Genomic DNA, 14,403 nt, shown 5'->3' with positions numbered 1-14,403 from the left:
CATTTGCATTCCGCAGCCCGCCTATCAACGCGGGTATAAAGCCCGGAAGCAAACATTGCATCATCGCTTTCTGCTTCGGAGCCGACCGGTTGTGTCCTCTCTGAGTGAATGAGCTTAAGATTGTATCTTTCTTACGCTCTACAAGTCTGCTGTTTCAGGAGGGGATCTTTCTGTGTTGGTGAGACGGCGCTTCAGCGACCACGCGATTCCTGTCTGCCGGCTGCGTCTACACTGTTAATTCAAAAGCTGTTTTCACAGCTGGTAAACGGTTGAGTGCGCACAGCGGGCTTGCAGTTTCCCCGCTGTGTCGCCGCGTTGGATCCCTGTGTGCTTCAGCACAATAAAGAGAGTACTTTCTTCCTGAAAGAGCAACACGAGTGAAGATCGCGTCCTTTTCAGGATGACGTTTCACTCGTGTGTTTCTGGATGCGATCGTTTCCTGTCCTCATTGACGGCCACGACCGCTGTTTCACATGCCTAATCGGTGTGTTGAAGCTGCGTTCGTGGGTGGTTCATGCTCTCTCATGAGTGCATGACCACGTCGGCACGTTGTTCGTCTCCCCTTTTTAAAGGATCGAGCCGTTCAGCGTGCCGTGTGCCGTCGAGCGCCGGCTGACAGCGCGGGTTGTCACGGCAACTCAGCGCGCGTCATTCGGCGCTCTAGATGCGCGGCCGAGACTCGTGTGCCTCTACGAGGTTGAGTCCCATTTGCTTGTTCCCCAATTTAGTTCCTTTTCTAAAAAGAGGACTACTTTGGTTAATGAGCATTTGGTGGTCTGAGGGTTACAGTGCGGAATGTCTCGCCAGGTGAAAGACCCTCACGAGCTTCCTACTCCTCTAGCGCATCGCAAACATGCTGAGACTGTGTTCGTGGGTGGTTTATGCTTTCTTATGAGAGCATGACCACGTCGGCACGTTGTTCGCCTTGCCTGCAGGCTTGAGCGCTCAGCGTGCCGTGTGTCATCGAGGCGATGGCCACGTTCATTGTCTTGCATGCCTGGTTGACGGCCACGATCACTGTTTCACATGCCTAATCAGTGTGTTGAGACTGTGTTCGTGGGTGGTTCATGTTCTCTCATGAGTGCATGTCCACGTCGGCACGTTGTTCGTCTCGTCTTTCTCGTAAAGACTTCAGACGCTCAACGTGCCGTGTGCCGTCGACGCTTTCGGATGGGGTTCTGGTCCTTCTCATGAGGGACCAAGCATTTCATTCGGGGCTCCAGGGAGGACAGATGTCGATTGCTACATCGGAGAGAGGGCTGTTATACTCTGAAAAATGATGCTGAGTTCCTACTATAATGGTGTGTTCTCATGCTGAAGGTTCAGACTTGACAGCCACACTTTCCTGGGCTATTCTAAAGTGCCTGGATGTGTGTGAAAAATTTTGGCAGTACGGAAGCTTTTTGGTGCCAATATGGCAAGCCAAACATGCCTAAATCTGCAAAAGTTTTTCCTCTCTCACTACCCCTGCACTTTCACTGCACGTGGGTAGTTCTGACTCGGGGTGGAGCTGCGCTTAGTGACTGACCGTGATTAGTCACAACGCTGGCCCTCGGTCAGACGATGTCCACACTAGTGGTCCAGGAGCGCCTCAAAACCAGCCTGCTCAGAGTTGTTTCCCCCTAGCAAAAGGTAGGGAAATAACTCTGAGAGAAGCGACCAGAGTATGTGACGTTCTGCTCTTCGGGAGTGCGTGTCATCACCACTCCTTCCCCCGGGGGAGGGCCGGGTGGAGAATTTTGTTCTGTTCTGCCGCTGGTCATCCAGTCAGCGGTACCCAGTTTGAGCAGTCCACTTCCTCTAAGTCGCTCACGGGCCCCAGCGCTCAGATGGCAGTGAGGGCTTCGGCCTTGTCACTCTCGTCTCTCGCTGGGTGAGGCGGAAACCAGGACTCGATGCCCCCGGGCCTCGCTCCTCGTTTCCCCTCACGGTCGAGACTGGCAGTAAAATAAGACCAGTCTTCTCCATCCGAGAGGGTCAGAATGGCAGTGCGCGCCGCCCCTGAGCTGCGCCGCTCTCATTCCCCTCTCCCCAGCTCTCAGATAGCAGTGGCGCCACCCCGGTCACGTCACTCCTGTCTGCCGCTGGGCGGGAAGGTACGGAGACCAGCAGCTGCCCTTGGGCCTCGCTCCTCGTCTCCTCCCCTTCTCTCGCCAGGCGACAGCCCGCAGCAGAACACTCTAGGGTCTTCTCTGCCGTCTGTCCCCGGGTGGAAGCAGGTAGGTGTTGTCCAAGCACACACCCAGGCCCCGCTCTCGGCCGCTACAATGCCACCGGAGCCGTGTCCCTGCCTTCCGCCTCGCTGCCCCTCCGCGGGTACGCCGGCGGTGCGGGTGGGCTCGTTGCGGCAGTTTCTCGGAGCCTGGCTAGCGCTCCCGAGGCCGTCGCACTGGCTCATCCACACCATCCGGCTCGGCTATGCAATTCAGTTTGCACACCGGCCTCCCAAGTTCAAGGGCATCCACTTTACCCGTGTGCGTCCAGTGGGTGCTCCTATCTTGCGGAAAGAGATCGACGCCCTGCTGGCGAAGGACGCGATCGAGCCGGTCCCTCCAGCCGATATGAGGTCAGGGTTTTACAGCCCTTACTTCATTGTACCCAAGAAAGGCGGTGGGTTACGGCCAATCCTGGACCTGCGAGTATTGAATCGGGCCCTGCACAAGCTCCCGTTCAAGATGTTCATGCAGTAACGCATTTTCGAGTGCATCCGTCCCCAGGATTGGTTTGCAGCGATCGACCTGAAGGACGCGTACTTTCATGTCTCGATTCTTCCTCGACACTGACCGTTCCTTCGGTTTGCTTTCGAGGGTCGAGCATATCAGTACAAGGTCCTACCCTTCGGGCTGGCCCTGTCGCCCCGTGTCTTCACGAAAGTCGCGGAGGCGGCCATTGTTCCCATGAGAGAACAAGGCGTTCGCATTCTCAACTACCTCGACGACTGGCTCATTCTGGCACACTCGCGAGATGTGTTGTGCGATCACAGGGACATGGTGCTCCGGCACCTCAGTCAGTTGGGGCTTCAGGTCAACTGGGACAAGAGCAAACTCTGCCCCGTGCAGAGGATCTCTTATCTCGGTATGGAACTGGACTCGGTCGCTCAGACTGCGCGCCTCACGGAGGAACGCGTCCAGTCGGTGCTCAACTGCCTCAAGTCCTTTCGAGGCAGGTCAGCGGTTCCACTGAAACAGTTTCAGAGGCTCCTGGGGCATATGGCAGCCGCAGCCGCAGTAACGCCGCTCGGTTTGTTGCATATGAGACCGCTCCAGCACTGGCTTCACGATCGAGTCCCGAGGTGGGCGTGGCAGAGCGGCACGTTCCGGGTCAAAGTCACCCCGCACTGTCGCCAAACCTTCACCCTTTGGTCGGATCCTGTGTTTCTACGGGCCGGAGTGCCCCTAGTCCAGGTTTCCAGGCATGCTGTGGTATTCACAGGTGCTTCTGCCAAGGGTTGGGGGGCCACGTACAAAGGGCATGTAGTCTCGGGTCTGTGGACGGGGCCCCAGCTGCATTGGCACATCAACTGCCTAGAGTTGCAAGCAGTACGCTTGGCCTTGTGTCGCCTCAAGGGGTTTCTCAGACACAAGCACGTACTGGTCCGTACGGACAGCACTGCGACCGTTGCGTACATCAACCGACAAGGTGGTCTGCGCTCCCGTCGTATGTCGCGACTCGCCTCCCACCTCCTCCAATGGAGTCAGAAGCATCTGAGGTCGCTTTGTGCCGTTCATGTCCCAGGGGAATTCAATTGTGTGGCCGACGAGCTTTCACGTCAGCCTCCCCTTCTGGGAGAATGGCGACTCCATCCCCAGGTGGTCCAGCTGATTTGGCGAATCTTCGGAGCCGCACAGGTAGACCTGTTTGCCTCTCCGGACACGACCCATTGCCAGTGGTATTACTCCCTGACCGAAGGAACTCTCGGCACGGATGCCCTGGCACACAGCTGGCCCCGGGACTTACGCAAATATGCGTCCCCCCCAGTGAGCCTTCTTGCACAGACACTGTGCAAGGTCAGGGAGGACGAGGAGCAGGTCCTTTTGGTAGCCCCGTATTGGCCAACCCGGACTTGGTTCCCAGAACTCATGCTCCTCGCGACAGTCCCTCCTTGGCCGATTCCTCTGAGGAACGACCTTCTTTCTCAGAGACGGGGCACTCTATGGCACCCGCGTCCAGACCTCTGGAAACTCCATGTCTGGTCCCTGGATGGGATGTGGAGGTTCTAGATGGCCTGCCACAGGCAGTGGTAGATACCATCTCTTCAGCTAGAGCCCCCTCTACGAGGCGCCTCTACGCTCTGAAGTGGAACCTGTTCGTCGGCTGGTGTTCTTCTCACGGGGAGAACCCACGAACTTGCCCGATCAGAGTCGTGCTCTCCTTCCTACAACAGGGGTTGAAGGCTGTCTCCCTCCACCCTCAAAGTGTATGTTGCCGCAATAGCCGCACATCACGATGTAGTTGAAGGTAAGTCCGTGGGGAAGCACGACCTGGTCATCAGATTCCTCAAGGGTGCTAGGAGGCTAAATCCACCTCGCGACTTGCACCCTGTACCCTCTTGGGACTTAACTTTAGTGCTTAAAGCGCTCCAAAGTCCTCCTTTTGAGCCTTTGCTGACAGTCGAGCTTAATATCCTGTCCATTAAGACAGCACTCCTGTTGGCATTGGCTTCTTTCAAGAGGGTGGGGGATCTGCAGGCTTTTTCGGTCGACGAATCGTGCCTAGAGTTCGGGCCCGGCCTTTCTCATGTTGTGTTGAGACCCCGGCTCGGATATGTGCCCAAGGTTCCTACCACTCCCTTCGCGGACCAGGTAGTGAACCTGCAAGCGCTGCCCCAGGAGGAGGCAGACCCAGCCCTAGCTTTTCTCTGTCCCGTCCGGGACCTCCGGGTTTATATAGACAGAACGCAAAGCTTTAGGACCTCAGATCAGCTCTTTGTTTGTTACGGAGGCCAGCAGAAGGGGAAGGCTGTCTCCAAGCAGAGGTTAGCCCACTGGCTAGTGGATGCTATCACCAGGGCTTATGAGTCCCAGGGTGAGCCCTGCCCACCCAGGTTGCGGGCTCACTCCACTAGGAGTGTTGCCGCTTCCTGGGCTCTGGCACAAGGCACCTCGCTAACAGACATTTGTAGAGCTGCGGGCTGGGCGACACCGAACACGTTCGCTAGGTTTTATAGCCTACGTGTGGAACCTGTTTCCTCTCGAGTACTTGCTATGGCCAGTAATTAGAGGGAATAGGTGTGTCGGCTTGCGACGCCATTCCGTGAGCGGATACGTGCGTCTTTTTGCTCCGTTGGTTACCCAACAAACGGCTAACCTCGTGAGTTCCTCCATCACCCCCTCCGGTGCCAGGCGTTGCGGACCGCCGGCACCAGGTCTGCTACCTTCAGTAAGGAGTTGCTAGTAGACTGGGTGCCTTTTCCAGTGGTCCCTGCGGTGACCCATGATTGCCACGTGCAGTTCAGCCGTGTCTTCCCCTTGACAGACTCATTCTGTCGTCCCTGTTGAGTACGCTCCTCACTCCTCCGGACTGGGACTACCTTCAAGGACTGCCATATGTTTCACTACCCTACGTGGTTAGTACATGTGTGTATTTGAGGGCCTTCCTCTAGGCTGCCTCAGCTTCCGCAGCGTTCCCCCCCATTATTATTTTCCTTGGGGACGGGCACGCTTTCCCAGTGTTAACCAATATCCACTGATTGGGTCTTGCGGAACAGCAGTGTGATTCCCTAGCTAGCTCCCGCAAAATTTCTGGAAACTGCTGCAGGGCTGTAGCTTAGCTGGGCGCTGGAAGGGGCCAGCACCATGGTGTTTTGGTAGGGATCCCAATTCGTCAGGGGAACTCCCCCGACGAGGCGTCGGAGTTCCCTGCTGACGAAAGGGAACGTCTCGGTTACGTATGGTAACCCTCGTTCCCTGAGTCCAGGGAACGGAGACGCCTCGTCCCGTCGCCATGTTGCTGTACCTTCGCGGAGGGCTGGACACTGTTCGGCTCCTCAGCGAAAAGCGATGATGCAATGTTTGCTTCCGGGCTTTATACCCGCGTTGATAGGCGGGCTGCGGAATGCAAATGTTGCATGCCAATGTTCATTGGCTCGTTTTAATTCACTCGAAGGCAATTGGTCTCCCTAGCGTGATCCCAATTCGTCAGGGGAACTCCCCCGACGAGGCGTCTCCGTTCCCTGGACTCAGGGAACGAGGGTTACCATACGTAACCGAGACGTTTTTTGCACAAGAAAGAAAGTAGTGCCAGTTTGAAATGACAGTAAATGAGTAAATGAAGACAGCTCATATTTTTTATACTGTGTGTCACATCACAGCTAGAGCAAGGCCAGCATTTGTGTTTAAAAGTATATAAATGTTTATTTTGTTATAAAATGTCCACTGGTTTGTCTAGATAAGACTCTTATTCCTCGGCTGGATCGTGTCGAGACTTTGAAGCTCTGGACCTTCGACCCGTTGGACCCCATTGAAGACACTATATGGAGAACAATCCTGGAATGTTTTCCTCAAAAACCTTCATTTATTTTCCACTGAAGAAAGAAACACATGAACATCTTGGATGGTCACCGTGATTTTGCCAAGTAAGACATGTTCCTGGAGCAACATATTTTGTTGATCCTGGAATAACATTCCTGTCCCAAAATTTAGTCCTTACCCTATCCCTACCCCTAAACCTAACCCTACCCATAAATTTTCCCAAAAATCAGAGGGAAATGATAGGTGAATAACACAGATGTTGAAGCACCTCACCCTGGTTCTAAGCCTGAACTTCACATAAACTGTAAACTTGTCCCTCAAATCTGATTGGTTGATTGGAAAGTTGTTCCAGGATCAACAAAGATGTTGATCCAGGAACATGTGGTACTTGGTGAAATCACGTTCACCCATCTGAGATGATGTGGGGGAGAGTGAATTATCAGGACATTTTAATACTGAAGTGAACTACTCCTTTATGGTTCATATAACCAAGAGCTTTCTTTTTAAACTTTAAAAAACTGGATGTTTTGAGTCAAGAGTCTCTCGAGTCGAAGGGAAAGATGTCCTGAAAGCAGCTGATTCTCTATTAGCTGAAGGAATGTAAATGTTTTCCAGCACCAGCATGAGTGTCAGTTTGCTGTCAGTGGATGTTTTCCTTCTCCTGTGTTTGCAAGACATACAATCCGTTAAACACGCTAAACCCACACACACACACACACACACACACACACACACACACACACACACACACACACTGCTGACCAAGAAGGACCAGAGATACGCTGACATGACCCAGATAATTGGCAAGAAGTCTTGCATCCTACAATTTGATCAATTTTCTGCGTAGGGTCAGTGTGTGTCGCTCTGTCCCCCGCAGCACCTCGAGACCCGTGTGTTTCCCCGCGGATCAGCCCGATGCCACACACACACGCCTGACAGTCTGTCTGAGACCATATGCCGAATGGCAATAAAGTCAAGCTGATCTGCTCAGGGTTGGGGAAGCGCCCGCAGGCCTTCAGACTCGCTCTGTGTCTCCTTACATTTTCCACAGTTATGTGATATAGTCCGAGTTCCTCCACAGTCCAGGCCGGTGCCCGCAGTGTTGCCCTGAAATACTGATCTTTATTTCAGACGGCTCTAATAACACTCATGAAGTTTGAGAGCAGAGATAGTATAATACAACAACAGACATTCAGAGCAAACCCAGCAAACAGGGAACGCTCTCAGAATATATATATATAAATGTATACCGTTGCAAGGAATAGTATGTGAACCCTATGTAGAATCTGTGAAAATGTGAATAATTTTAATAAAGTAAGAGAGATCATGTAATTTTTATATTTAGTACTGTCCTGAATAAGATATTTTACATAAAAAATGTTTGCATATATTCCAAGAGACAAAAAATAGCTGAATTTATTAAAATGACACGTTCAAAAGTTTGTGAACCTTTGATTCTTAATACTGTGTGTCGTTACCTGGATGATCCAAGACAATGTTTTGTGATGTTTGTTCTTGATCTAGAAAATTCACTAATTCACCAAATCTCTCATGCCTACCGACATCTTTTAATGATTGATAAAGCCACATAGGAGCAGACTTTACTCTAAAAACTCTGCTTATGAAAGGGGAAGTTTAAATATTTGTAGTTCAAAGTCTCTCAGACTGTTCATTGAAAGTCTGTGTGTTTCTGTGCTCATGATCTATAATCTCACAGAACAGCAGTGATGAAGCTGGTGATGAGCGTCGTTGTGTTGATGTGTGTTGGAGTCGCACAGACACTGGATCCAATGTCACCAATATTAGACATCATTGGTGAACTCCAGAAGATTGAGACCATGGGGAAAGAGTTAAACGCTCTTCGTGAAGAAGTCAGGGAACTAAAGAGCAAGAATGAAGGTACACCGTTATTATTATTCTTTAAAAAACTGAATGATCACACTGAAAATAAATCCATAAAACAAATTGGTTACACTTTATTTCGATACTCCACTTTAGACATTCTACTAACTATAAGTAACTTTGCAACTACATATCAACTAACTGTCATTAGAGTATTAGTAGAGTATTAGTAGAGTATTAGTAGAGTATCAGTAGAGTATCAGTAGACTGTTAGGTGAAAGGGTTTGGGTTAGGAGAATAAGTTGACTTGTAGTTGCCAAGTTACTTATAGTCAGTAGAATATCTGTTGGGGGATATTAAAATAAAGTGTTCTCAGATATTAAGCAGGCAGTCTACTAATACTCTAATGACAGTTAGTTGACATGCAGTTGCAAAGTTACTTATAGTATACGTAAAGTGTTACCAAAAAATTTCCTTGAAAAGATTTCGTCATGCCTTAAAATAGCTTGATATATATTTAGTATACGCGGTTCAATGAATATGCAAATGAGCCCGCCTCCACTCACTCCCTCAGCTCAGAGATCCACTGGTTGACGATCACACGTTGATCTGATTGGTTACAAGGTAGTTTGTGACGTCAGAAACACCAGCGATTTCAAAGCGTGTTTTTGAGACTGTCTTTGGTTCACTGCAGTTTTAAGGAGGAAATACTCAGCAATGCTGTCGACTTATGAACTTACACATGCTTTGTCTTAAAGCAGATTAAAAACACCACATAGACACATAAACTACATTAAAAGCTGGATTTACACCACAGGGGGACTTTAAGTTCCAACTAGAAATATTCTACTTCTTCTTTTCACTTACTTTATTATTTTCTTCTCATCTCTTTTTTTCAGAAAGGGTGAAAGTGGCTTTTTCAGCCTCACCGTCAGCAGTGGGCACAAGATATTACGGCCCTTTGCCTGAAAAATCCACTCTTGTGTATAACAATACATTTACTAACATTGGAAATGCTTATGACACCAATACAGGTATAATAACTTTACAGGTACAATTAAAAATTCTAAATACAATTCTGTCAGGTCATTTGTCAACTTTTAAGAACCTAGGTTTATATGGTTGTCTACAGGAATCTTCACTGCACCAGTAAAAGGAGTTTATTTCTTCATCTTTGTGGTCTTCAATGCTTATGAAAAAGCAGCCGGAGTGAATCTGCTAAAAAACGACAATCTTGTGGTGGCAGCATCAGATAACTCGCCCGGACAGGACTCAGAAGACACGAGCATCAACTCCGTCAGTCTTCTGTTGGAGCGAGGAGACCGGATATATCTTCAGCTCATAGAGACACGTCGGATCTACGCGGATGGTTGGAAGAGGAACACCTTCAGCGGACACCTTCTGTTTACTGTCTGAACGTCTGCGGTTTCCAAACTAAACTCCTCTGACAAATCGCCATCTGATTTTCTTCTTCACAATATTTTTGATTCAGTTATATAAAAGGTCGATGGGTCTATGTAGAATCTGAATCAGCCCTGATTAATTACTAGTTTTTAAGACACAGTTAACTTAGGCCAACTTAATTTTTTTTGCTCAAACGCAGTGTTTTATTTAGGTACAAAAAAATATTGTAACAAAATCAAATTTTCCTGAAGCTGTGTAGAAAAAAATATGTTTACTATTGAACAGTATAAGTGTTAAATAAATCACATTCCATGTGTAATGGATTTTTTTTTTTTTTTTTTTAATTAACCATACCTAACATTTTTTTTTTCTTGCAGGCCTAACATTTAACATTTGAGAACAAAATGCACCAACTATTAACCAGGGTTTGTGTGTCAAAATAGTGGATACTGCCTAGACCATTACCTAAATAGCCTAACTAATAACCTCATAATTTTGATGATTTTGTTATATCTACATTTGCTTTGCCAGTAACAGAGAGAAGAGGTGGATGCAGAATTGCACAAAAGAACCAATCATATTTGAGAAAAATGATGTGATGATAATATATAATATAATCCCCTGTATATCGGAGTAATATGTCATGTTATTCTGCTCTGTATCTATCCTATATAAACTAATGTTTTTGCTGGTGTATTCTCTGTGATCGATACGAGATCTCTCCGGCCGTGATTAAAGCATATTCAAAGGCATTGTCTGGAGTCTGTCTGGCTCATGGAACACTGGTGACCTTAATCCCCAAGTGATGGTGTTCATAGGGGACGAGACATAGTCTGACTCAGCGTGAGGCTCTTATCCTGTCAGGTAACTATAATTCTTAGGCATCTTATGCAGTCAGAAAACTAGTCATTTCTAGGTTTTTCAGTGCGTTACTTAACCATCAGGGGTTTAACCTGGTTTAACTTTTGTTAAAGGTGACATATTAAGTCCCTTTTCACGAGATGTAATATAAATCTATGGTGTCCCCAGAATGTGTCTTTGAAATTTCAGCTCAAAATCCCCCAGAACATTTACTATAGCTTGTCAAATTTGCCCCTTTTTGGGTGTGAGCAAAAATGTGCCGTTTTAGTGTGTGTCTCTTTAAATGCAAATGAGCTTTAGCTCCGCCTCCGTTCAGAAGAGGGCGGAGTCTTTACACGAGCTTCAGAAACTCCGGCAATAACAGAACAGGCCAATCTCCCTCATTCAGAATCCCAGTATAACCAGTAGCGAGTGCAGCCTTACGGAGAGACTCAGGAAGAGCTTCTGAATGTTAGTGGAGACATTTCTGTAGTTGTTGTGGAGTTACACTGATCATCTCATCATCATGTTTAACTTCTCCACAAGAAAAAAAAGGGAAGTATAAATATTTGTAGCTCAGATTGTTCAATAAAAGTCTGTGTGTTTCTGTGCTCATGATCTATAATCTCACAGAACAGCAGTGATGAAGCTGGTGACGAGCGTCGTTGTGTTGATGTGTGTTGGAGTCGCACAGACACTGGATCCAATGTTACCAATATTAGACATCATTGGTGAACTCCAGAAGATTGAGACCATGGGGAAAGAGTTAAACGCTCTTCGTGAAGAAGTCAGGGAACTAAAGAGCAAGAATGAAGGTACACCGTTATTATTCTTTAAAAAACTTAAAGGGACACTTCACCCATTTGCATTAAGCTTTGCATTGTTAGAAACCCAGTCATACTATTGAATGGTCGTGCAACACTCTCTCATTTTCCCCTGAGACGGGAGAAATCCGTTATTTACCTTTTACACTTCCTCCTACAATGACGCAAAAATCGTCATTTGATGTCATTGTAGGAGGAAGTGTAAGAGGGGGGGATTTCTGTTGAGACTACAAGCACTCGTTCCTCATCTTTCCCAGGGGGCGGGACCCGCTCACGCTACAGACCTATCACAGATCAGTGGGTGGGACTTTACTCTCTGAAACTGAAAGCAATATCCTCCATCTTGTTTGAAGCTAAGCTAACAGGCGCTGTGGAGACAGATGTACAGTAATGACAATAGCGGAGGAGAGTGCTCAATATGATATAGAAGAAGAGGATTTCGGAAGTCTGATGCTTGAATCAGGTGTTTGTGGCTACCTTTACAAGCCGCATTATAGCGAAGAGCAGCCGAGGCAGAAGACCTGCGTGCCGCGGACGAGGAGCCCGGACTGGCTCGAGTTAGGGCGGACTGGTGGCGCCGGTGATCTCGCTATGCAACTACGAACCGCTACGAACACAGAGATAGAGTCCGTCTGCGGCAAAGAATTTCAACGATGACAATTTCTCCTGGACGAAATCTCTGAATCAGACGAGGACACGGACGTTTGTGTTGAGAACTATCCTAGTTTCGCACCGCATATGTTCTGACTCAACATCCAGGTACCATGCAATAATTCACCTTTTCGAAAGAAATACAAACGAGGAGTAATGCACTAATGAGTTCGCCAACTAACTAGACATTTTGTGTGAATGTGAAATGAATTTCAAGCTCTGGTAGTAGCTAGCCTTGTAGACGGAAGAGTGATTTCTCTTATAGGCAGATATGCGCTTTCTGGATTAGTGGGAGTGGCTTGCGGAGCTGTGCAATGTGGTGCATTGTGGGAGTTGTTGTCTTTCATACAAATGCGTCCTGAAGTTATTTTTTGCCTTTTCTCGGTCACGAAGGCACCAAATTCAAAAATTATTTTACATTTCGACTACATATATGACCCACTTTAAATAAAAAACAATGTTCAAATGGGTGAAATGACCCTTTAATGATCACACTGAAAAAAAATCCATAAAAAAAAAAATTAGTTACACTTTATTTCGATAGTCCACTTTAGACATTCTACTAACTATAAGTAACTTTTCAACTGCCTCTCATTAGAGTATCATTAGAGTATCATTAGAGTATTAGTAGAGTATTAGTAGAGTATTAGTAGAGTATTAGTAGACTGTTAGGTTAGGGTTCGGGTTAGGAGAATAAGTTGACTTGTTGTTGCCAAGTTACTTATAGTCAGTAGAATATCTGTTGGGGGATATTAAAATAAAGTGTTCTCAGATATTAAGCAGACCGTCTACTAATACTCTAATGACAGTTAGTTGACATGCAGTTGCAGAGTTACTTATAGTTAGTGGAATGTCTAAAGTGGAGTATCGAAATAAAGTGTTACCAAAATATTTCCTTGAAAAGATTTCGTCATGCCTTAAAATATCTTGAGTGTAACTCTATATATTTAGTATACGCGGCTCTATGAATATGCAAATGAGCCCGCCTCCACTCACTCACTCAGCTCAGAGATCCACTGGTTGACGATCACACGTTGCATATACAAGTGTCCACAGTTCCTGAGGTCTTTATAAGACAGCGGTGACATGTTCTGGTCAATAGTGTTCAGTGCTCGTCTGTGCTCAACCACAGAACAGCTTCAGGCTCTGCTGGATCTTCATCAGTGTGTTAGAACTGGTCTCTGTTGGCGCGTGTGGAACCAAATGTCGGCTGGTGTGTGTAAACGTGCAGATTAAGGGTCGGTAATATTATAATAAGATCCTCTTCATACGTCAGAAGGAGAGAGAAATCTGATCGGATTATTTTTTTACATGCGTGCAGAGAAAGGCTCACCAGAACACAGTTACTGGGTTTCACTTTACACGTTTTCTGTGTCGGTAGAAGCACCGGGACCCGATTATAGCACTTACACACGGAGAAAGTCAGATTTTCATGATATGTCCCCTTTAATGACATTAATTAGGCTGCGTTTTATAAATTTCACATCAGGAAGAGAGGTGTACACATGTTTTTTGTGATCATTTGAGAAATGATCGTAAGTTTCTACGCAACATTTTATAAATGAGGACCCTGATAACTGTGCACATTCTATCAACGCTATTGGAAGAACGTTTGTTCATAACTTTGAGAGAACATTGACAGAACGTTCTCTTTCTTTTAGCTTTGTAACCCTCATCATTCAGTCCCCACCTCTTTATCACACACACACACACACACACACGCACACACACACACACACACACAGTCACATGTGATTCACTGGGATGAGCCGGAGCGTCTGCGGGGTTGACGAGAGAGGTGACAGGTGAGTGACAGGTGTCCTGAGGAGGTGTCCACAGGTGAGGAGATGCCAGGGCCACACACACGCGTGTGTTTGATGACACTGCTGGGCATGTGTGACACAGGTGAGGACAGGACACGTGGAACATCAGCCTGACAGACGCACATATTGTGACAACAATAAATCCCAGTGTTTCTACAGACTGCTGCGGTCACGCCGTCTCCAGACAGGCCTTCATTAGTGTGTGTGCAGGACAAACTTCAGCGGTGCCGTTATGAGTGACGGAGACGTGAATCATTCCTCAGGTCATGTGTGTCGTTGAGGAGCCACATCTACAGATCACTGCGGGACACAGTCACAACACCCTACAAACCAGCTAAAATATAGGTTCCAAAAAAGTTTTTTTTTTGTTTTTTTTTTGGGGTTGTTTGGCTTGGCTTGTCTTGTTTTGGTTGGCTTTTTTTTTGGTTTGGTTTTGTTTGGCATGCATTGTTTTGTTTTTTTTGCTGTTTTTTGTTTGGCTTGGCACGCATTTTTTTTTTGGCTTGTTTTGGTTGGCTTTTTTTGGGTTTGGTTTTGCTTGGCTTGGCA

General features: G+C 47.3%; 1 protein-coding gene across 3 annotated transcripts; it reads left to right on the top strand.

Annotated features, from left to right (window-relative positions):
* Positions 1 to 8,138: 8,138 nt before the first annotated feature.
* Positions 8,139 to 12,528, top strand: LOC307159358 (cerebellin-2-like). Of its 3 annotated transcripts, XM_079872667.1 has the most exons (4): positions 8,139 to 8,369; positions 9,212 to 9,346; positions 9,445 to 10,580; positions 11,190 to 12,528. In XM_079872667.1, exons 1-3 carry the CDS (start codon positions 8,198 to 8,200, stop codon positions 9,726 to 9,728), a joined length of 591 nt encoding a protein of 196 aa, XP_079728793.1. In that variant the 5' UTR covers positions 8,139 to 8,197; the 3' UTR covers positions 9,729 to 10,580; positions 11,190 to 12,528. The 3 variants fall into 3 exon arrangements, with proteins under 3 accessions (XP_079728793.1, XP_079728794.1, XP_079728792.1); XM_079872668.1 differs by lacking the exon at positions 11,190 to 12,528 and having other exon boundaries at positions 8,171 to 8,369; positions 9,514 to 10,467; XM_079872666.1 differs by lacking the exon at positions 11,190 to 12,528 and having other exon boundaries at positions 8,171 to 8,369; positions 9,418 to 10,467.
* The last annotated feature ends 1,875 nt before the right edge of the window (positions 12,529 to 14,403 follow it).

Source organism: Squalius cephalus (genome assembly GCF_949319135.1).
Source record: "Squalius cephalus genome assembly, chromosome: 5".
NCBI classification, from domain to species: Eukaryota; Metazoa; Chordata; class Actinopteri; order Cypriniformes; family Leuciscidae; genus Squalius; species Squalius cephalus.
This window is presented reverse-complemented; position numbering and strand designations above follow the sequence as displayed.

Coding starts and splice junctions, on each gene's coding strand:
- LOC307159358 (XM_079872666.1), top strand. CDS start 8,198: ATGAAGCTGGTGATGAGCGTCGTTGTGTTGATGTGTGTTGGAGTCGCA. Junction 8,370..9,211: donor ACTAAAGAGCAAGAATGAAG/GTACACCGTTAT, acceptor TCTTTTTTTCAG/AAAGGGTGAAAGTGGCTTTT. Junction 9,347..9,417: donor TGCTTATGACACCAATACAG/GTATAATAACTT, acceptor TCAACTTTTAAG/AACCTAGGTTTATATGGTTG.